This window comes from Lepisosteus oculatus, chromosome 1 (genome assembly GCF_040954835.1).
Source record: "Lepisosteus oculatus isolate fLepOcu1 chromosome 1, fLepOcu1.hap2, whole genome shotgun sequence".
Classification (NCBI taxonomy): domain Eukaryota; kingdom Metazoa; phylum Chordata; class Actinopteri; order Semionotiformes; family Lepisosteidae; genus Lepisosteus; species Lepisosteus oculatus.
Window position 1 is genome coordinate 77551012 of NC_090696.1, and position 21111 is coordinate 77572122.

At 50.5% G+C, this 21111-nt stretch overlaps 2 protein-coding genes across 8 annotated transcripts; both read left to right on the forward strand.

Moving 5' to 3' along the window:
* The first annotated feature begins 1276 nt into the window (after positions 1–1276).
* Positions 1277–5150, forward strand: ppat (phosphoribosyl pyrophosphate amidotransferase). Its single transcript, XM_069194305.1, has 7 exons — positions 1277–1480; positions 1762–1874; positions 3337–3488; positions 3881–4008; positions 4102–4323; positions 4685–4805; positions 4981–5150. Exons 1-7 carry the CDS (start codon positions 1277–1279, stop codon positions 5148–5150), a joined length of 1110 nt encoding a protein of 369 aa, XP_069050406.1.
* Positions 5151–7162: 2012 nt separating this feature from the next.
* On the forward strand, positions 7163–21081 carry aasdh (aminoadipate-semialdehyde dehydrogenase). 7 transcript variants are annotated; one of them, XM_069193488.1, is made up of 14 exons: positions 7163–7556; positions 7916–8036; positions 9276–9541; positions 9899–10091; positions 11870–12111; positions 12908–13014; positions 13501–13676; positions 14445–14643; positions 15165–15283; positions 15740–16484; positions 16576–16739; positions 19264–19526; positions 20070–20196; positions 20435–21081. In XM_069193488.1, exons 1-14 carry the CDS (start codon positions 7318–7320, stop codon positions 20816–20818), a joined length of 3345 nt encoding a protein of 1114 aa, XP_069049589.1. In that variant the 5' UTR covers positions 7163–7317; the 3' UTR covers positions 20819–21081. The 7 variants fall into 7 exon arrangements, with proteins under 7 accessions (XP_069049589.1, XP_006630184.3, XP_069049592.1 ...); XM_006630121.3 differs by having other exon boundaries at positions 19401–19526; positions 20065–20196; XM_069193491.1 differs by having other exon boundaries at positions 20065–20196; positions 20435–20636.
* Positions 21082–21111: the final 30 nt, after the last annotated feature.

The window sequence follows — 21111 nt, forward strand, 5'->3', positions numbered from 1 at the left end:
GGTAGTCTGTTCCACACTGCTGTGCCGCTGTGCGCGAGGAGGTTCCTGAACTCGTCCATCCAGAATTCCCTGCTTGGGCCTTTCAGAAGCTCTCATCTGCTGTAAGATGTCAGGGGAATTTAATACTGGACTTCAACTGGTCATAAATACTGGACTTTCCCTGCACTTGAATCGTAGTAAGAATTACATACTCTTGGAATTTTATGGTTAATGCACTGAATTTTGTTAAGCAGAAAAATATGTTCTGTTTTCAGCAGTCATTTATTATATCTAGGGTACTTGTGCATGCTCTTTCTTTTCTATATGTAGCTACCCTTAACTCATTGCAAGGAGCAGTGGTCCTGCGTCTCTCATCAGCGCACGCTACGCGCTGCTCTACACAGGTGTGAAAGACCCTCTCGAGCTGTCGGCAGCCCACCCTCCCGGTCTGTTTGCATGCAGCCAGGAGATCAGAGCAGCAGACGGTCTCCACTCCTTGCAGGCCGGAGTCACAGAAAAGTGACCTGACCTTGGCCGAGCGTTGTGATGGACACAGCTCTTGCCTGAAAGGTTTTTTTACACGGTTTTGGCCCTGCTAAATCTGCAAAACAAGCGAAAGCTCAGCAGCTCATTAAAACAGGGGTGGGATCCTTGTTCCAGAGGCTGGCCTGTCTGCAGGATTTCATTCCGTCTTCTCTCTGCCCTTGACCTGAATCGGCACGCTATCGGCTTCGTGCTACCAGCTTCTCCCCACTCTCCTAGAAAACACATCCCCCTCCACATCCCCACAACCGCCGACCCTGCGGTCAAACAGGAGACTCCAGCGTTTTACCATCATCTCATCTTCTTGGTCATTGTCCCGTCTGTTTTCGCTATGAGTAAGTCTTTGAATTATGTCTGTGTCTGTGAACTGTTCTTCAGGGGACAAGAGAGCGCTGGAATCGTGACGAGCAATGGAGCCTCCCCACCAGTGTACTACTCACACAAGGTACGTCGAGCTGCAGACTCGCCTTTTAAGACCACGGTTAGGACTCCGTGTGAAAATCGCTGGCATGATGAATTAGTCAATGCAAAGAAAGCACAGTGCAAGTGTGTGTTTTCAGAAGATGAATTGTGTGCAAATGTTGTTATTTTTGCAGAATAAGACATTTTGGTGTGCTTTCTGGGACCATCAAGTACGATTTCTGAGCTGAAAGAGATCGTTCTTCTGCCCCCGAGTGAGGGGGCTGTCGTGCGAGCTGCCGGTGGTCCGGCGAGGTGGTTTCAGCATCTGTCTTTGTGCCTTGTTTCTCAGGGGATGGGTCTGGTGAGCAACGCCTTCCCGCCCGAGGCCCTGCAGAAGCTCGAGTATGGAAACCTGGGCATCGGACACACGCGGTACTCGACGACGGGCATTTCGGAGCTGCAGAACTGCCAGCCCTTCGTCGTGGAGACGCTGCACGGGAAGATCGCCGTGGCCCACAACGGGGAGCTGGTGAACGCCCAGAAGCTGCGCAAGCAGGTGAGGTGCAGGCCGCTGGTCCCCGGCTCCGGGTTCGAGCGGGATAGCCGGTGGCCTGGATGAGCTGGGGGCGTGGAGCTGCCCGCCGTCCTCTCAAACACGACCCCCCCGGCTCCTGAGCCTCCTCTGCTTTGACAGCTGGAACAGGCTGCTATTTGCTGCTCAGCAGGGCTGTCCGCTCCGGTTGACGTGAGGACCGTGTCCAGGCCTCGGGGGTAGTTCTGTCCTTCTGCGCGGGCAGACCTTGCCCGGGCGCCACCTGACCGCCGCTTTCTCCGCAGGTGATGCGCCACGGCGTGGGTCTGTCCACCAGCTCCGACAGCGAGCTGATCATGCAGCTGCTGGCCCTCACTCCGCCCATGGAGGAGCTGGACACCCCGGACTGGGTGGCTCGGTACGTCCCCGTCCCCGCTGCGCCCCAGCCTCTTGAACTGCCTGTGCCTTGTGCCCGTGTGGAGTGTATGTCGCGATCACAGAACCAGCACAGCTGTTTTCCAGTGGCCAGTCCTGGAGCGCCCCAGAATCCAGCGTGTTATAGAAACGCTTCTAAAATCGACTTCTAGACGCACAGAACCGTCAAAAGCAGGGAATGTGTTCAGTTTAAACACTGGAAATGCAAATACCAAACCCCTGTATCTCCTGGTGGCCTGGAAGGGGGGTGGAAAAGGAGACGGCTTTTGTTTTTGTTGATGCACATTTAGCTTGGGTTGTGTACTGGAGTTATGGCTTCTGTATTCCAGGATAAAGAATCTGATGACTGAAACGCCGACTTCCTACTCCTTACTCGTGATGCACCAAGACGTTATTTACGCAGTCCGTGACCCGTATGGGAATCGACCTCTCTGTCTGGGCCGCCTTGTTCCCAGCTCCAGATTGCAGGGCGCAGGTATCGGCTTTTTTGTTTGTGCTTCAGGAAAGGTCAAGGACTTGTAGTTGACGGAAAGTTCTAGCTTTATCTGTTGTCCTCAAAAAATACAGTGAAGAATGCAGATAACAGCTGGTTGAGCAAAAGCCCAAATATTTCATGTCGAGGCATAGTCCGGCTGGCTTATCTCGTGTGTAAAAAACAAAAATCAATTAGAAAGAACTGAGAGGTTAGCTTTGTGTAACTTTGCATCGTGTTTTAACATATTTGGAAAAGCACAGATAACAGAGGAAGGAAGATACCCGGAATACTGATTTTCTGCCTTTCGAATTGATTCCTCCCCAGTTTTGAACTGGTAGATTAAAAACGATAGGAACTTGGCAGTGAGAGAAATGAGTAACTGTGGTCCAAGAGGGTAACTTAGCTCTGCATGTGATGACGGGTGTTGCTTAAATGTTCGATCTGTAAGGATCATTTTCTGTTTGAAAAATATTTTGATCTATTCACGCTTCATTTTTAAGACATATTGAGAAACATATTTTTATTCTTCATCGGAATGGACAATGTGTGCAGACTCGTAGGTATTTTTGATTAGCGAATCATTAGTAACGTTTTCTCAACTGTTAACGTTAATGTTGCCATTTCAAAATCACTCAAGTGGACTTCTCCTCTACGGACAGGGGGCGAGACAGGGAGTGCGGAAACCGAGGGCTGGGTTGTCTCCTCTGAATCCTGTGGTTTCCAGTCAATCGGAGCCCGGTAGGTTCTCCCAGCAGGTTACCGCTGCTGAAAAGGATACGTTTCTGTAGTACACAAGCGCAAACTGTGACCTCTGGGTGCCGTGGATCACAGATTTCTTTATCCTCTGCATATTCTCTCCAGGAAAGATGCTTACTAGGTGTGAGGAGGAGGTCTGTCTTGCCCCTCCTGGTTCGGTAGGTCTGTGCTGTGCAGACGGTTCCTCATGTTCTCTGCTTGGTTCCTCTCTCAGGTATTATCGTGAGGTCCTGCCAGGAGAGATTGTGCAGATCTCGAAGCATGGGGTGAAGACGCTGAGTGTTGTGCCCAGACCAGAGGGAGATCCTCCTGCCTTCTGCATATTTGAATATGTTTATTTTGCGAGACCAGACTCGATATTTGAAGGTAAGTGACCATAGCTGTTCTTTAGCTTTCCTCCTCTTCCTCTGGAAATGTCTGGGAGATTATTTACTTGCAAACAAAACATTTGTTTTCTGTAGACATCCAGGAAAAATATATTATCACTTGAAATATTTAGGAAAGACATTGCGGGAGAAAGGGCTATTGTTCCAGTAGTTATCAGCAGGTATAATCATTCATGTTTACTCGATCGTGTAAAATATACAAATTGGGAAACATCTTTACGAGCAACCGAATGCTGACGAGTAGAAATGAAGAAGATTGGTTTGGTCAGGTTGAGTCAGGACTCAAGGTCTTGTCTGAAGGACGGGACCTCCTGCAGACGTGTCCCCCGTCACCATACGATGGCATTAAAGTGCCCATCCTGTGTGTTGCAGGGCAGATGGTGTACTCTGTCCGGCAGCGGTGCGGGCGCCAGCTCGCCATCGAGGCCCCGGCGGACGCAGACGTGGTCAGCACAGTCCCCGAGTCCGCGACCCCCGCCGCGCTGGGGTTCGCCCAGCAGGTACGCCCCCGGCCTCGGCGCCTCCCGCACCGCGGACAAGAGCGCGCGCTCCTGGGCGGAACCGGACCGTGAACCCCTCTCTGTCTCCCGCAGGCCGGGCTTCCCTACGTCGAGGTGCTGTGCAAGAACCGCTACGTGGGCCGCACCTTCATCCAGCCCAACACGCGGCTGCGGCAGCTGGGGGTGGCCAAGAAGTTCGGGGCGCTGACGGACAACTTCGCGGGGAAGAGGGTGGTGCTCGTGGACGACTCCATCGTGCGGGGCAACACCATCTCTCCCATCATCCGGCTGCTCAGAGAAGCCGGGGCCAAAGAGGTCAGCAGCCCGGCTCGGAATACTGCGTTTGCAGGCGGTTTAACGGCAGAGCAGGACTTCTGAAAGGGATCATTCGAGTCGTTTGCCTGTAGAAAACAGCAGGGTGTTGTAAGCAGCATCGTTTGAGACTGTTCTGTACATTTGAGGGAATCATTAGTGTGCTCTGGATTATCACAATGCCTGGGTGGGTTTCTTATTCTGCTTTTTGCCTGTTGCATGCTTCAGCTGTGTGTCTTCCTCTCTTTCCTAGCGTTGCAGAACAGCCACAACTCGTTAGTGCCCATTACCATCTATTTAGAGCTCAGTGCGCCGGAGAGATGGCAGTCTGAATGGCTTGTTTCACTGGCTTTGTCTCTGGCAGGTTCACATCCGCGTGGCTTCGCCTCCCATAAGATTCCCGTGCTACATGGGGATCAACATTCCAACCAAGGAGGAGCTGATTGCCAACAGACCGGAGTTTGAGAACATTGCTCGATACATCGGTAAGTGTGATCGTTTCCAAAGCGATGTGAAAACTCAGTTTAACATTAAAACTTTGTATAAAAAATTGTTGCTTACAATGCTGGTCTCTTGACTAATACCAGTAAAGAACAGAAAGCGTTCTAGGCGAGCGCGCAGGCTTTCTAACCAGACTTTGCGGGTGTTTGCCGTGCGCAGGAGCGACCAGCGTGGTGTACCTCTCGGTCGAGGGGCTGGTGGCGGCCGTGCAAGGCGGCGTGGCGTCCCGCGAGGAGAAGGACGCGGTGATCGGCGGCAAGGCCAGCCGGAAAGGGGGCCACTGTACGGCCTGCCTCACCGGGAAGTACCCTGTGGAGCTGGAGTGGTGAGGGGAGGGTTCACCCGCTGCTCAGAGGCTCCTTCTGCCACTTCTGATGCAGCTCGGAGCATCGGAGCCGCGAGCGTTGCTCTGTCTGTTTTACCGCACACGGCTGTCTTTATCAAGGACTCCGGTTTTCAGAGGAGAGCGGGCAAGACTTCCCGTGAGAAAGACTTCCAGAATGTCCCTCTTGAAGACTAACCGGAGGAGCGGCTGCTTCACCTGGACTTTCTTTTTGGCCCGTTGTGCTTTTATTCAGAATGTCGGCAGGAAATCCTGCCCGTCGTATTCCTGGATTACTCCTGGATTCCTCTACCTGTACGTGCCGTCCGTTGCGTAGAACAGAACCGCCACGCCTACAAAACTGTTAACGAAACGCTTGGAAACAAAAAGGACAGCGGCCATGTAAACGGCCCAGTTTGTTAGGATCCGAATCCTACCTACAGAACCCTATCGCAGCACCAGAGGTCCAGTTTAATCCACGCATCCAAAGCTTAGTGCTGTTAAGGGGCACGAGGCAGGACTGTGCCCTGAGCGGGTCACTTGTCCACTGCAGGGCGCTGCCCTGACCCCGCCAGCATGTCCACAGGAGGGAGGAGCAAACTCGGGCACCTGGAAAGAGAGAACATGCATACTCCACAGAGTAACTAACAAACTCCTCTGGGGCTAATTTTCAAGCATTAGAAGTCTCATGTTCTTCTCCATGCTTGAGGAAATCATTTTTTGCACTTACGATACCACCCTTGTCACGATATACATGCGATACCAGGCCAATTGACCCTACAGTAAAGTGCATTGATTGCTCAGTGTCTTTTAATATGGCGAAGCAGATCTGCAGGAAGGGAATAGCTTGTACTTCGGTTTCAAAACGCTACAGGAAGAGTCTGTCCCAATCATTGGGGTTCGGGATGAAAAATGCCACGGCCAGCTCTGTGTCAAAGAGGTTAAGGTGTTGATAGTAACTGCTGGATAGTTAGTGCTAAAATGAGAGAATGTTTTTAGACTTTGATTTAAAGCAGTGTTGCCGAGTAATGTACAATTTATACTAGGCCCCAGTTGTTTATGTTCTTTGTTTAAAGATGAAGTGTTACATTTCCTATAAATGTAGCTTACAGGCAATCTTTGTTTCGTATGCAGCAGCTGTTGCCAAACTTTTTAAATATTTTTTGCAAATGTCAAAAATGTGTAAACGTGTTAAAGTTTCTGTGATTAAGGCACATCCATTTGTTGTGAATGAATGCTTCAGTGTATCTGTATAACTATGAAATTGCAAGGGGTAAGAAGTTCAATTTACCGTTACTGTCTTTTTGCCTTGGATGCAAAATTCAGAATATGCTACATTCTGCTTCATAACAAGTGGGAAGTTTCCAGAATAGAGGCCTTTTAGATGCTTAATGGACGACGGTCCTCAGTCACAGAAACTTGATCAAATCTTTCGTCGGTTGCCAAATGGGATGTGAACCCTAAGAAATATTGCAATATAATTTGCAAACGTTGTTTTTAAGACAAAATCCCTAACAATCCGTTTGTACCCTTAGATGAATATTAAAAGCTCAAGAACGTGAATTTGAATAAAGATCTTTTAAAAATCCTGAATCCTCTTGTTAGTTTTTTTTTTATTCTTGGGACTAATTGATCGGCAGCACACACTTAAAAAAATCGTAGTTACCACGTCTTATTCGTAACGTATTGCTTACTCTATAGTACCACCTAGTGCATTTATGAAGGAATCATTGCATAAAAACGGGGTTAAAATAAAAGTTTCAGGTCCACCTTGTAGTTGTGTAACGCTAGCCACTCTTATAGAAAACACGCCGCTTCTGCCGGTAGTAACTGTAACGCTACCACACAATAACCCTAAAGCTCAGTATCGATAAAGAGCTCAGCCATGCGACCGAGGACACGTAATAGATCACTTCCTTTTCCGGTCACACCCTCCAATGAGAGCTAAGCTCTGTGGGCTCGAGGGGGCGTTTCCTTTCATGCTATTGGGCGGCTGATGACTCGCTTCCGTGGTTTGGAAGTCTCAAAATGGCAGCTGCTGCTGTTGTTAGGGAAGTTGTCACTTGATTGACAACGTGATTGCGGACGGAGTGTGTTTCCCCAAAAGCGCGGCGGCAGTTCCGCATGCACCTGCAAACAGGTTTCTCTGCGCCCCGTGAAATGTGCGCCGTCAGATGGACGGAGCCACGCTGCATGAGCTGGTGCGGGCGGCGGGCTGCGCTCATGGGCACAGAGTCGCCGTGCGCTTCGAGGACGGCACCGGGGCAGCCTGCGTTTCGCGCACTTACGCCGAGCTCCTGGCTTCGGCCGACGAGCTGAGCACCCTGTTGAAGAGGTGCCGCCACTTGCGAAACGAAAGGGTTTTTGGTTTGTACTGCCAGCCAGGGGTACATCTTGCCAGCTGGATTCTGGGGTAAGTCGACTTACTGCTGTTTGACATCGCCGCTGTTCTCGTTAATGGTTGAAAAATAAACAAATCCGCACGATTCATTCTCTCGTTATTTTATATCTTAGGTGTGTTAGGTGATCATTAGCGTATTCAGGTTGTTTTCAAGGCAGGGTTCACCTAGATCGTAGTAAATTAGTTGTTGTTTTGTGCCCAGGGTATAATCCGCTTTTGTACCGTGCGACATCACTGACAATTTCTGTGGTTCCTAACACATGTGAAGGAGGAGTATGCCACTATTCTGTTACGGGGCTCACAGCTCGTGTAGAAAATGCTGCGAGTTCAGTGTTTGATTAATATCCTCTTTCTGGCGTCCTGTCCAACAGAATTCTTCAGGTTCCTGCTGCCTACCTGCCGGTCGATCCAGAGGCCCCCTCGCAGCTGTCGGCCGGCGTTTTGCGCCAGAGCGGGCTAGAGTACATCCTCGTCCAGAGTGACCTGATTCAGGTTAGGCGTTCAAACCTCACGTTTATGTTCAGGTGGCAGTTAAGCTCTGCCAGCATCCAGCGTTAACAAACACTTTCATTGCGTTATGGAGCAGTATTAACCTCAGTCAGGCTACAATAACAACAGGCTAAGACATCACCCAGCTATTTCTTGAAAGAAGCCAGGGTGTTATTCCATACTCCTACAACCCTCTGTGGGGAAAAAAAAAAAACACAACTGATCTCTTCTAATCAGTTTTAAATGTCAGCTAACTTCACAAATCACTCAGTACATGAGAAATGGCATGTGAACTGCCACCTCCTGAAACCTGTCAGGAAATACTGCTCTGACAGAAACTCATAAACTCAAGGGCAGCCACTGTGTGTTGTCCTGCTGGTTGGCCTGTAGGTGGTGATCTTGTCTTTTAACTGAAAAATGGGTACATTATGTTTATAGTAGATGGTAAGCCTTTCCGTTATGTGTTGTGTGTCTTGTTGGTGTTTAAGAAGGTGTGTCAGGCAGTAGAAAGAGCAAAGAATCCCTTGCCTGTATGTCATGGATTAATTCCTTACTGGAGTCTCGGTTTGCAGGAGTCAGAGGCTTTGTTAGTGGGGATGTGTGATAGTAGTTCAGGTGGGCAGCTGCGTCGGCTGCAAAGGAACAAGTAATAGGCTTATTCCACGCTGAAAAGAGAAGAAAGAAAATGCAATGTTTCCGCTGTGGAGCCTTCGCTCACACCCGAAGAAGGCTCCACGGCCGAAACGTTGTTTTCTTTCTTTTCGTTTTGGAATGCGTTCTAGCCTGCCATGAAAGAGCCAAGGGTCGACAGAGATGGAGTACTGCTAGAGCATTAAGCATCCTTCTGATAACGGTAGCTTTACTTTTTAATTTCAAATAAGTCCCTGGAAGCTCTTCCTTCTGGCTTAATGCAAGCATGTTGGATGAACAGTGCAAAAAAAGAAAGGTCAAGATATAGAAATGTTTACATAGAGTGAGATATGAGGGCAAGTCAAACGGCAGTTCACAAGTAATTTAAATATCAAGTTATGATGTTACACACAAGTTTTAAATATTGTTTAAATGATGAACGCTTTAAACAGTAAGGTTATTAGACCGTGGTAAAGTTTGTTTTTGCTAACCAAGCAGAAGAAGGCCTGTTGTCTGAGATGTACTGAAACAAAGGTTTTCATTATTTAAACCAACGTTTTTAGATAAACTCACAACCTTAACGCCTACTTTCTCTTTCTGTGGTGTCGCTAGCGGTTCCAGAATTCGTTTTCGACGTACTTGCGGCTGGAAGTAAGCGAAGAGCTGCCAAGCCTGAGCGTCCTGCTGGTCGAGGTCCGAGGAAGGGCGCCGAGCAGCCCGCTGGCCGGCGCCGGCTGGGGAGAGAGGGCCGCTGCGCAGGCGGACAGCAGGGCACCGGGCTCCCTCGCCTACATCCTGCACACATCGGGGACCACAGGACCCCCCAAAACCGTCCGAGTGCCCCACAGCTGCATAGTACCCAACATTTTGCATCTCAGGTGAGCGTGCACAATAGTTAGAACCCAAGCATTTCCTTTCTGCATTCGGTTGCTTGGGTGGACTCCTTAGTTTTTCAGCAGTCCATGGATGTTTTCTTCAGTTCTAGGCTTATGACTGTCCTGTGCCTGTAGAAAACAAAACAATTGATCTTTTTTGCATCATGATGACCTGCTTTATCCCTTTGTAAATTGTAGCTTGTTTGGACTGGGGGCTTGTCCATACAGCTTGTTGGGGTTCACTATACAGTCTGACCCCAGAGGATGCATCCTGATGAGCTGAGCAGTAGAAAGCTACTGTTGGCCCCCTGTTGACATTGCTGGGGTTTCCTGAAATGCTGCCATGGCTGCCCTTCGCAGGTCTCTGTTCCAGATGACGCCAAAGGACGTGGTGTTCGTGGCCTCTCCTTTGACCTTTGACCCCTCAGTGGTGGAGCTGTTCCTTGCTCTGTCCACTGGAGCGTCTCTCCTGATCGTTCCCTCCGTCGTTAAAATGATCCCCAGTAAACTGGCTGAGATTCTCTTCAAGCGTCACCACGTGTCCGTCATGCAGGTAAGCTCTTCGTGCAAGTTTGTGCAGTCGGGCTATTCAGGTTAATACATATTGCTGTTTTGTGAATCGCAGGATACAGTAAGAAAACCATTCACACTCTGTCATGTTTGATTAGCGATTTTATTGGAGACTGTTATTTTCTCTATAATGAATATTTTAAACAATTAACTGTTTAAAGTTATTTTTCCAGGTGAGCTTTAACGTCACAGTTATTAAACTTAATTTTACACGCTTTTGTAAATTAGTCATTGCAGAATTATTAAAACTAAAGCATTTCGTCGGAATGTGTTAAAATCATGCTTGTGAAATCTAAATTTAAATTGATCAGTAGTAAATGTGAAACATTCAGTTTTCCAGATGCATGCAAGCATAACATTCATGGTCTGTTTTTTTTTTTATTCGATTTCCAGTATATCCAGTCTTTTGCACATATGATACAAAAACATTTCACTGTCTTTGAGTAAAGAATTAAAGTGTGTTTAGTCCTTTTTTTGTATCTGGCATGTCTCTGATGTGTTGCTAACAGAAGGTGTACTTCTGCTTCAGTAGACTGTTTTCAAAGTAAAGGCGTAGGTGGGTGGGGGGGGAGACTCAACTGCTCACTACAGCATCTCTGCTCCGAACCATAGAGAGCAGAACAGAATTGCACTCGTTCAGCACTAGGTGGCGCTAAGCTTTCAAGAGTGCTGGCCGTACGTGCACAGAGCATGAGACTTTGTATGCATATGGTATTCGGACCACTTTGCTCCACCAGTTAGGAGACCCTGTGTCCAAGGCCACCACTGGCAGGCTTGGTTCCCAGCCAGCAGGCCCAGGCTGTAGGTCTCCTCTGGCTCTTTCGATGAATCAGGACCTGCCTCCAGACCTGCAGGGACTCTTGCACTAGGGCAACGTAGGACAATGTGCAGCACTTTTATAAATATTAGAAATTTAACCAAGTTAGGCAAAACCTGTATCACCATCTTGCTGTAATGTGTTGTACCAGTTCTAGTAGCTGTTTGGTTCAGTTTTGCTCAACTGATGGTGTGAAATTTTTTAATCCAAGTAGGATTCAGGAAAACTATTGAAAAGGATAAATCACAACATGTTAAGTTCCGGTTTACAAAAGCACTTTACAGAGAGCATGTTTTTTCATTGAAAATTATTTTTTTGTACAGCAGAGCAGAAGTCGAATCCAGCAGTTCAGGGTTCTTTCCATGAGGTAGCAGTTTTGGATTTCATATAACCTTGAAAATAAGTGGATCTTCATTCACTTTCTTTAGCATGCTCTGTTTTTCTCGGTCCAATCCAAGTGATTTGCATTTGCCTAGGGAGAAATATTCACGCTCTGTTGCGAATGTGACCCAGTTGTTGAACATTTAATAATAATAATAATAATAATTGCTTACACTTATATAGCGCTTTTCTGGACACTCCACTCAAAGCGCTTTACAGGTAATGGGGACTCCCCTCCACCACCACCAATGTGCAGCATCCACCTGGATGATGCGACGGCAGCCATAGTGCGCCAGAACGCTCACCACACATCAGCTATCAGTGGGGAGGAGAGCAGAGTAATGTAGCCAATTCATAGAAGGGGATTATTAGGAGGCCATGATTGGTAAGGGCCAATTGGAAATTTGGCCAGGACACATTTGTTTCGGTGTCGTGAGTAGAGTCCCAGCCGTGTAGCTGTTGTGAGCAGGCTGACCTTTCCTCTCCCAGCCCGGAGACTGCGAGGGCGCTCTGTGGGCTTGCAGTGCTAATGGAATTATCCTCTCCCTGTGTCGTCTGCCTAGGCCACTCCAACACTGATCAAAATGTTTGGCACCAGCCTGCTCCAAACTACAGTGCTGTCGGCCGCCACCTCCTTACGCGTTCTGGCACTTGGCGGGGAAGCTTTTCCTTGCCTGTCTGTCCTCAGGAGCTGGAAGGAGGAAGGGAACCAAACCCAGGTCTTTAATCTCTATGGCATCACTGAGGTGTCCTGCTGGGCAACCTGCTACCAGATTCCAGAAGGAGCTGTCGGGAGCAGCTCTGCGTAAGTGCGGTTTCATTTTCCCTGGCCCGTGTTGCGGAGGGAATATGTGGAAGGGATGAGCAGCCCCGTGCAGCAGCCTTGCCGACCCCACTAATGCAGATCTGTTTCACTCCCATGACAGTGAGTTTTCCGAGCTGGGATGTGTGGCGCTCGTGAATTAAAAGAAATAGCAGTGGTGACTATTGCAGCTTGCCAGCAGTCATGTCACCCTGCAGCTCCCAGCTGGCAGCCCACTGCAGCTAAGCAGGTGTGAGCCTGGTCAGGACTTGGATAGGAGACCCACTGGGAAGCTATGGTGGCTGCTGGAAGAGGTGTTAGTGGGACCAGCGGGGGAGGCTCACCCTGCGGTCTGTGTGGGTCCTGATGCCCCGGTATAGTGGCGGGGACACTATGCTGTAGTGGGCGCCCTCTTTCGGATGAGACGTTTAACCGAGGTCCTGACTCTCAGTGGTCATTAAAGATCCCCCCTGAGCAATTCTGGATAAGAGTAGGGAGTTATCCCAGTGAATGTATTGTCCCCGTGTATGATGGGCCTGCACTTGCCCTGCGATGGACTGGCGCCCAGTCCAGGGTGTACCCTGCCAGTTTGGCAAAGGACATGTCTATTGCACCTTGCATTGCTGTGTAAAGAAAGGAACGAGGAGAAGGTTCGCCATTTACCATTAATACTTTACAGTCCCAGTTGACGTCCTTTAAACATCTTGTACAGTTAGTGATGTGCTTGGAGAAGCCCAAGTAGAAGTAGTTTTTTTTCCGAGTTGTGACTTTTCTCTGTGGTCTCTTTGCCTTTGTCAAGGGATACTGACTCCGTGCCTTTGGGATCTCCGTTGCTTGGCACCACAGTGGAAGTCAGGGATGAGCGTGGCAGCGTGATCACCCACGGAGAGGGGCAGGTATTCTTAGGTACTTGAGCAACATGCTATATCACTAAGATTCACTTGCAGCCATGGCCCAGGTGTCACGCATTTGAGCCGACTAAGGATTCGCTGAGCAGTGGCTCCCAGTTTGCAGTGTTTGGGACTGGTCAGGCACGGGCCATCTTGGCGAACAGGTGACCCCTGTCCTGGGACTTCCTGTCCTGCAGGCATGTGATGCGTCGGCGACAGACGTGCCTCTCCTCCAGCTGGCACCAACGCTCCTGCAGTGCATTGTGGGATCTGCAGTGTCTTCAAAGAAAAGGAAAAAAAAAAAACAGGAATAAGAAACAATCGGCGAATCAAAGATTGGGTGGGAATAAAATGAAAAATGTGGACCTTTTTATCTTTAAAAAGAAAAAAAAAAAGATGTTTTTCCAACATTGCTTTCGAAGCTGACGTCCGCAGTGTGGTTTGTAAGGAAGCCGCCGCTGGAGACGGCTGTGTGACTGTGGGGTTTGTGCGGTTTGTGCAGGAGGCGGCGGGAGGGTGTGTTCCCTCGGGGATGAAGCCGAGGCCGCGGCTCCGGGCGCGATGCGCGGGACGGGGGACTGGGTGGAGCTGCGGGGAGGTCACATGTACTACCTGGGCCGCAGGGACCGGCTGCTCAAACGCCACGGCAAGAGACTGAGCCTGGAGGCGCTGCAGGAGGTGAGGGCCCGTCCGCACAGCTGCTCGCCCGCAGGGGGCCGGGGGGAGCCACCGCCTGCTCCTGGCCTGCAGGGGAGGCGTCTGTCCTCGGAAAGGAAAGGTGAGCAGTCCAGTAATGCTTTAAAGAGCTGGTAAAGCCATGGTTTGAAAAGGTAGTTGTTTCCGAAGCCTGAACCTGGGGTTGAACTCGACTCCCCGGGTGCAGTCTTTTAAAACATAACGTGCCGTCGGTCATGTCCGTTTTTTTTTCTCACTTTCACAAAATGAAAAGTTTCTGTCATCGCAGCTCCTGCTTCTAGACGACATGGAGTGGATGATGCACCGTCTCAAATTTTATTGAATAATAAAAATGTGCCCCCCCAGCCGCAGTGAAGTAGATTGTGTCAGGTCAGGAGAGGGCAGTCGATCGCCCCGTGTGTGTTACTGGGCAGCTGGATGTGTCAGGTCAGGAGGGGGCAGTCGATCGCCCCGTGTGTGTTACTGGGCAGCTGGATGTGTCAGGTCAGGAGAGGGCAGCTGATCGCCCCGTGTGTGTTACTGGGCAGCTGGATGTGTCAGGTCAGGAGGGGGCAGCTGATCGCCCCGTGTGTGTTACTGGGCAGCTGGATGTGTCAGGTCAGGAGGGGGCAGCTGATCGCCCCGTGTGTGTTACTGGGCAGCTGGATGTGTCAGGTCAGGAGGGGGCAGCTGATCGCCCCGTGTGTGTTACTGGGCAGCTGGATGTCACAGGATGAGTGTGCTTATGGCAATTCTCTCCGTTGTTTGCAGACCATTGAGCGGCTGGGCCTCGTGCAGGCGTGTGCTGTGACTCTGCATGAGGGGAAGAGGCTTCTGGCGTTCGTGGTGCCTGCAGGTCAGCACACGGACCTGGAGAGCACAATTCTCCGCAGTCTGTCCGAACTCCTGCCCCTCCACAGCGTTCCCGACCAGCTGCTGACAGTCGAGGCCTTACCTCTCACGTTGCACGGTCAGCGCACGAGTCACTCTGCCGTCGGCGTGTTTGGAAGAGCTTTAGTGCCTGTTTCTTAGCTTTATTATGTTCATATCAAGCTCCATTACTTCTCGACCGCTTTGCAACCTCGGTACAGATCGGCTGATCTTAAAGATTAGCACTCTTCTGACACCTGGTAACGTACTCCTAGTTATCCAGCAGCTGATACAGAATTATTCTTCGGAGTGTAATCAATTCTTGAGCAGAAGGTGTGGCAGAGATAGGGGCAGTAGATTATGCAGTAACATTTTTACCATCTTACTGCGCAGAATTCTCTAACTGGCCTTTTCTCATTAAACCTGAACTACAGTCCCAGGTTTCTCAGACCGGTTATTAAATCCCGGGAACAAAAGGAATAAATTGACGGTATCGCAGAATTCTACAAATTCCGAATTAAGCACAAAATGGTGAACTTTGTGAAAGTGCTGTATGCTCGCCGTGCTGTCGGAGACTGCTGGTCTTGCAGTGATTTTGCCGCTTGATGGTTTCCACTCCAGGAAAAGTGGACCTGGCCGAGCTTGCGAAGGTTTATGAACAGCAGAGAGGGCTCTCGGTGCTGCCGGCCGCTCTGAACGGAAGAGCCGACTTGTGGGAGCGATTACAAGCCCTGTGGAAGGTAACCCGGCGGAAAGGGGGGCCTGTTGTGGCTTTTTTTTTTAAACAATTTTAGGTTCATCTGTAGAATTTAGGAAAGGGGGACTCTGCCGACCCATTAAAAGTACAGAGGTCTGTGTGTAGTATTTTTAATAAAAATTCTTGTTTTTTTTTTTTTTATCGTGAGTTCTGGGTGCTCTCACCTCAGTCTGTATAGAGTATACAAGTCTAGTGGTACACAGTGATTTTTCACAGCCTTCGCTGGGTGTAAGAGCCTGTCGTCATTAATATCACGCCAAGTTTTGGGAATTAAATCAATTTTCAATCAATAGAAAAACGTTTTCTCACCCTGTTGCCAGTTTTTGAGAACCGCCCACAGTCGTAAAGTACCAGTATGCACACGTGAAGACCTCTGAACTGAAACCGGCAGTAACTCGAAGCACCGTGTGATGTTGTGTAATGACCCTTCCCCCTTCAGGGTGTTCTTGGTCTTCCCGAAGATGCTGTCGTTCCGTCGGAATCAATGTTTTTGTCCAGCGGTGGGGACTCCATAAGATCTCTCCGCCTGTTGGAGGAGATCGAGGCCGCGGTGGGGCGAGCCACTCCTGGACTCCTGGAAGTCATCCTGAGCCGCCCCTTTTCCGACCTGTGCCGCGGCGTCGAAGCGGTGGCGTTTCCCGTGAAGCGCGGGGGCGGGGCCCCGGGGCGCGGGAAGAGGCGGCTGGCCGTAGAGGCGTCGCCCGCCGTCGCCAAGCCGCGCAGACAGGAAGTGGCGGGAGAGCGTGCTCCGGAGCCCGCGGGCTTTGTGGTTGTGAGGAGAGCCGGTCAGGTCCTGAGGAGGAGCCCGGGCGAGTCGAGCGAGGCTCTCCGGGAGAGAACGAGGGACAAGTCGGACGCTTCGCAGGACAGCGGGGGAGCAGCCGCACCAGCAGGGGGCAGCATTGAGTCTGGGGCAGCTACCGGCTCTCCCTCGCCGCAGCAGGAAGACGCGCCCCTTCGGCTGAAGGTGAGGTGGAAGTCGGACACGGGGAAGTGCGTGGACGCGTCTCCGGCGCTGCTGGCCTGCGGCGAGGGCGGGCCCGTCACGGCGTACGTCGGCTCGCACTCCCGCAGGATGCAGGCCATCGACATGGACTCCGGCGCGCGGAGGTGGGAGCGGGTCCTGGGGGACAGGATCGAGTCCTCGGCAGCTGTGACCAGATGTGGGAGGCTCGTCGTCGTAGGTTGGTATGCATCGCCCCCACCGTCGCGGCGGAGCGCCGTTACCGATTCCTGGCCGGCGGGGCTGTTAGCGGGGTGTGCTCTGAACCGCAGGCTGCTACGACGGCTTGGTTTATGTGCTGCGCGCGGACTCTGGCGAGACGTACTGGACGTTTCCTACCGGCAGCTCAGTGAAAAGCTGCCCCACGGTGGACCTTCTGACCGGGCTGGTGTTCATAGGATCCCATGATGGTCACGTCTATGCCCTGAATACGGAGGTAACAGCGAGATCTTCAACTGCTACATATTTCTGGGTGTGTGTGTGTGGTCTGGGTACATTTCAGTTCAGTGTGCATCTAAACTTTTCAGCTTTGAACATATATTTTAAAAGGCTGCTTTAAATTTTTTAAACTTTTATCATTTTGCCCTCTAATGGCTTTTCAAAATCTGATAATTAATCATTATATGCAGCAGAATTATGAGCTGATTTTCTTTGTGCCTTCTGCATATTCTTCAGTGAGGTAAGAGTAGAGTTCTAAACTTATATTTCTTTATAACAACCACTACAGACACAATACCTGAAGGTTATTTTAATCTTTAGTATAAATTATAGCTGTCATTACTTGGCTTCCTGTTCTTGAATTCATTACAAGAAATCGTATGCCATAATGTCTTTTTTTTTATTCTAATGGCCCTTGATGCAGTGGATAATTCAATGGTAAATGAGACGCAATGACTTTCTAAAATTAATTCTTCTTCCTGTAAAATTGTTCATGATTTATCTTGTGTATGAGTCTCCAGGCTTGAGAAAGGATCTTGGCTCTGCAGAATGAAGGTATTTTGTGATAATGCATTGCACATTGGTCTGCCTCCAGAAAACTCAAATCTTCCGGCTCTGATTTCGGGCTGTCAGGTTGCCTGCTGGTGTTACTGCAGTCATGTCAATGTGGGAGCCACTGGTGGCTTGTCGGGGGCAGTTCTCCCTGTACCTCAGGGTGGTGACCGTGCTGCACTGGAGTTTCAAAGCTCAAGGGATACAGAAGAATGCCCAGTCTTCGACCCTGGCTTTAAGTAGAAGAATTAACTTGAGAGTGATATCTGAAATGCTTCTTACACAGCGATCTGGCCAAACCTCACAATATACCAGCGCAAAGAAGGGAAACAGGGCTGGGTTTGGTATATCAGCAAGCTGAAAATGGGGATGGGCATTCTTTGAGGGCAGCAGGATGTCCTGAATTTCATTTCTCTAAACTGACTTATTTGCACCAATAATTAACTTGGATAAGAAGATAACTTGTCTGTTTAGGCCTTGGTTAGTCACTAAAAGGAAAGAGCCTGTTAATCATGTGCTGTCCTTTAAGAACGGCAGGACCCAGATGTATCTCTGATGCCACTCTTCAGTAGCACTGCTGTTTTATTTAAAGAGCACTGTACGTTACTGTAAGTTAGGTTTACACTGTGAGATTGAGTGTAAATAAGGTTAACTGAGTTAGTGTGTATTCTTTACTGCGTGGACAAGAGTGCACTACAGTCTTTGGAACGGAGAGCGTTCTTCATTGTAGTAAGCACGCCATTCAGATGCTCCCAGCTGGGCAGCTGTTCTGTGCCCACGCAGTGACATCCGTCTTTCTTTCATTGAATGCTCCGTTTCGCATCCTGTGCGTCTTCAACAGATGTCTCTCTCTCCCTCGTTTCTTTGGCATTTGCTAAATGAGCAGTTAATTAAATGGGTTCAGAAGGGCCTAAATTAACATGATGTTCGGTTTCCTTCACCACATTTTGCAAGCTTGCAGTTCTTTTATTTTTTCGGAGTTGCATAAAACTATTGGCAGAGTGTATCTCTGCTCTCTTTTGAGCAGAATGTCAGTGTGGATCAAGCTCAACGCAGTCCCCAAAAGGTGCATAGAAATGTTACTGGAGTCAGTGGATTTACAGTGCATTCAGATGGATTTTAAAACCTAACCTGTCCGACACTTGTAAACATCTTCATTTAAAGGAAGATGATGTTAATATGGGCCGGCACTCATGCTGTCTTGCAGCTCCGGGGACCTGGGTTCAATTCCTGGGGTGCTGTCTGTGTTCCTGTGTTCGTGTGGGTCTCCTCTGGGTGCTCTAGTTTCCTCCCACAGCCCACAGACGTGCTGGTGGGTTAGTTGGCGTCTGGGGGGATCGGCCCTGGTGTGTGTGTGTGTGTGTGTGTGTCGGTGTGTGCCCTGCGACAGACTGGCGTCCTGCCCAGGGTGTACCTGGCCCTGGTGTGAGTGTGTGTGTCGGTGTGTGCCCTGTGACAGACTAGCGTCCTGGCCCTGGTGTGAGTGTGTGTATCAGTGTGTGCCCTGTGACAGACTAGCGTCCTGGCCCTGGTGTGAGTGTGTGTATCAGTGTGTGCCCTGTGACAGACTGGCGTCCTGGCCCTGGTGTGAGTGTGTGTATCAGTGTGTGCCCTGTGACAGACTGGCGTCCTGCCCAGGGTGTACCCCGCCATCGCGCGTGTTGCTTGTTGGGATAGACTCTGTCTCCCCCACTGGAAGAACCGGTTAGTAAAAGGATGGTTTGAAAAGTTAATATGTCAAACGTCACTTGGGCTCGTTTACCATTTAAAGCGAATCGTTCGGAGTTATCCGCTCCACAACAACGTGCCAACGTGCTTTATGTGGAGCATTTTTTTCATACTTCACACTCCACCAAATAATAGTCTTCTTTCTACTTCATTAAACAACTTCCTTCGATGGTGTGCAATTTAAATTTAATTTTCCTTCCCAGTGTTCAGCCTGAAATGCACCATCCTGCCGTTATTTTCAGAGGGTGACTTCATGTGGAAACGGCAGTCCCAGCGGGGCAGCGGGTTCGCAGGCTGAGCTGCCTGTGGTCGCCTCCCGCCGCGGCAGGCCGGGGGCGTGCTCTGCGCGGCCGCTGACGGTGTTCCTCTCGGTCCGCAGGCCCGCCGCTGCGCCTGGAGCCGGCACTGCGGGGGCGGCGCGGTGTTCTCCTCCCCAGCCCTGCACTGCTCGCCCAGGCAGCTGTACGTGGCCACGCTGGGGTCCCGGCTCCTGGCCCTCAGCCCGGTAGGTGGAGAGCTCGCCCTCGCAACTCTGCCAGCTCCAGGGGGGAAACCAGGCTGCTCCAAAACCTTCTGTGCTTGTTTCGCAGGGGGAAAGATTTGAAAGATTCAAAAGGAGTGGCTTTTTTTTGTAGAAATTGAAACCTCTTGAATATACTCATTATAGATTAAGATGAGTAGTTCTGCCTTCTAAATTTGGTCCCCATGCATCCCGGTTTTTGATTTTCCGTGTTAATACGACAAAAACGTGAATGACGTGAACCTACACGCCTCCGTTCCAGAGGCACTGCTGTACTGGGCCGAGTATCGGCGAGTCTCATTCAGCTAACCTGGTATGTTTATGAATATTATCGCTGCTTACATCATGAACAGTGGCAGGAAAACATTAACGTTTGGCACGTTTTATTCCGACTCTGGAACCTGAGACGCGCAGCACGGTTGCTGACTGTGTAGCACAGCATACGTCCGTGAGCGCGAGTAAAAAGATACACCTGCATCAATTTTTAATGTCCTGTTTCAGCCGACTGCCTTGCTTGTTGCAGGACAGCGGAGACACGATCTGGGAGCATGCCGGCGCCAGGCCCTTCTTCTCCTCCCCCTGCTGCTCGGAGGAGGCTGTGTGCCTCGGCTCTGTGGACGGGAGCATACTCTGCTTCAGCCACGCCGGGGCGAAGGTGAGGACGCAGCGTCGGGGCTGGGGCAGCAGAGGGAGGTTTGACCAGAAGTGAGCCTTTTGCGAAGCGTGCATGCAGAAAACCTCACCAAGATTTTATCTTAGAAAATCAGCTGCTGATTCGGTGCTGATGGTGTTCGGGGAATAAGAGAGATTGATGAGCACAAGGCAAAACAGAGTGTAGGGTCCTGGTCGTGCGGCTGTGTTGACATCGGGCTTCATCTTGCCCTCTCTTCCAGCTCTGGCAGTTTTCCACTAGCGGCCCGGTCTTCTCCTCTCCCTGCCTGGCGCCGGCGCCTCCTGCTGGCTGGAGGCTGCTCTGCGGCTCCCACGACGGCTCCGTCTACTGCCTGAGCGCCCGCGGCGAGCTCCTCTGGAGGTTCCGGACGACGGGGAAGGTGTTCGCCAGCCCGTTCGTCTTCGGCGGGGGCGGGGGGCGGGGCGGCCCAGCCCTGGTGGCTGTGGCGTCGGCCGACGGCAGGCTGTGGGTCCTGGACGCGGCAGACGGGGCGCTGAGGGGCTCCCACTCCTTCCCGGGAGAAGTGTTCTCGTCCCCCGTGGTGTGGGGGCGTGGCCTGTGCGTCGGCTGCAGGAATGACTTCGTCTACTGCCTGGAGTTTTAATCCCCGGCGGCGTGTCGCACAGACCTGTCGCTGCGCTCGCTAACTCCCATCACAGAGGGAACATGGGGGCCTGGGCTCCGCGGGACAATGCGCCAGGGGTTCGATCACTGGTGCACGCACAGCCGTCGCAGTGGCTGTCTGTAATTGTGCATTTCTGCCCTTGTTTCCTTGAACTGTGTATTTTTATAGACAATAAAACAACCTCCCCCAGCTTTTAAACCGTTAAGGGCTGGGGCAGATCCGTGGTGGATTTTGGACAGTGAGCTCGTGTTCCTTCTCCTTTTCCGCAGTTT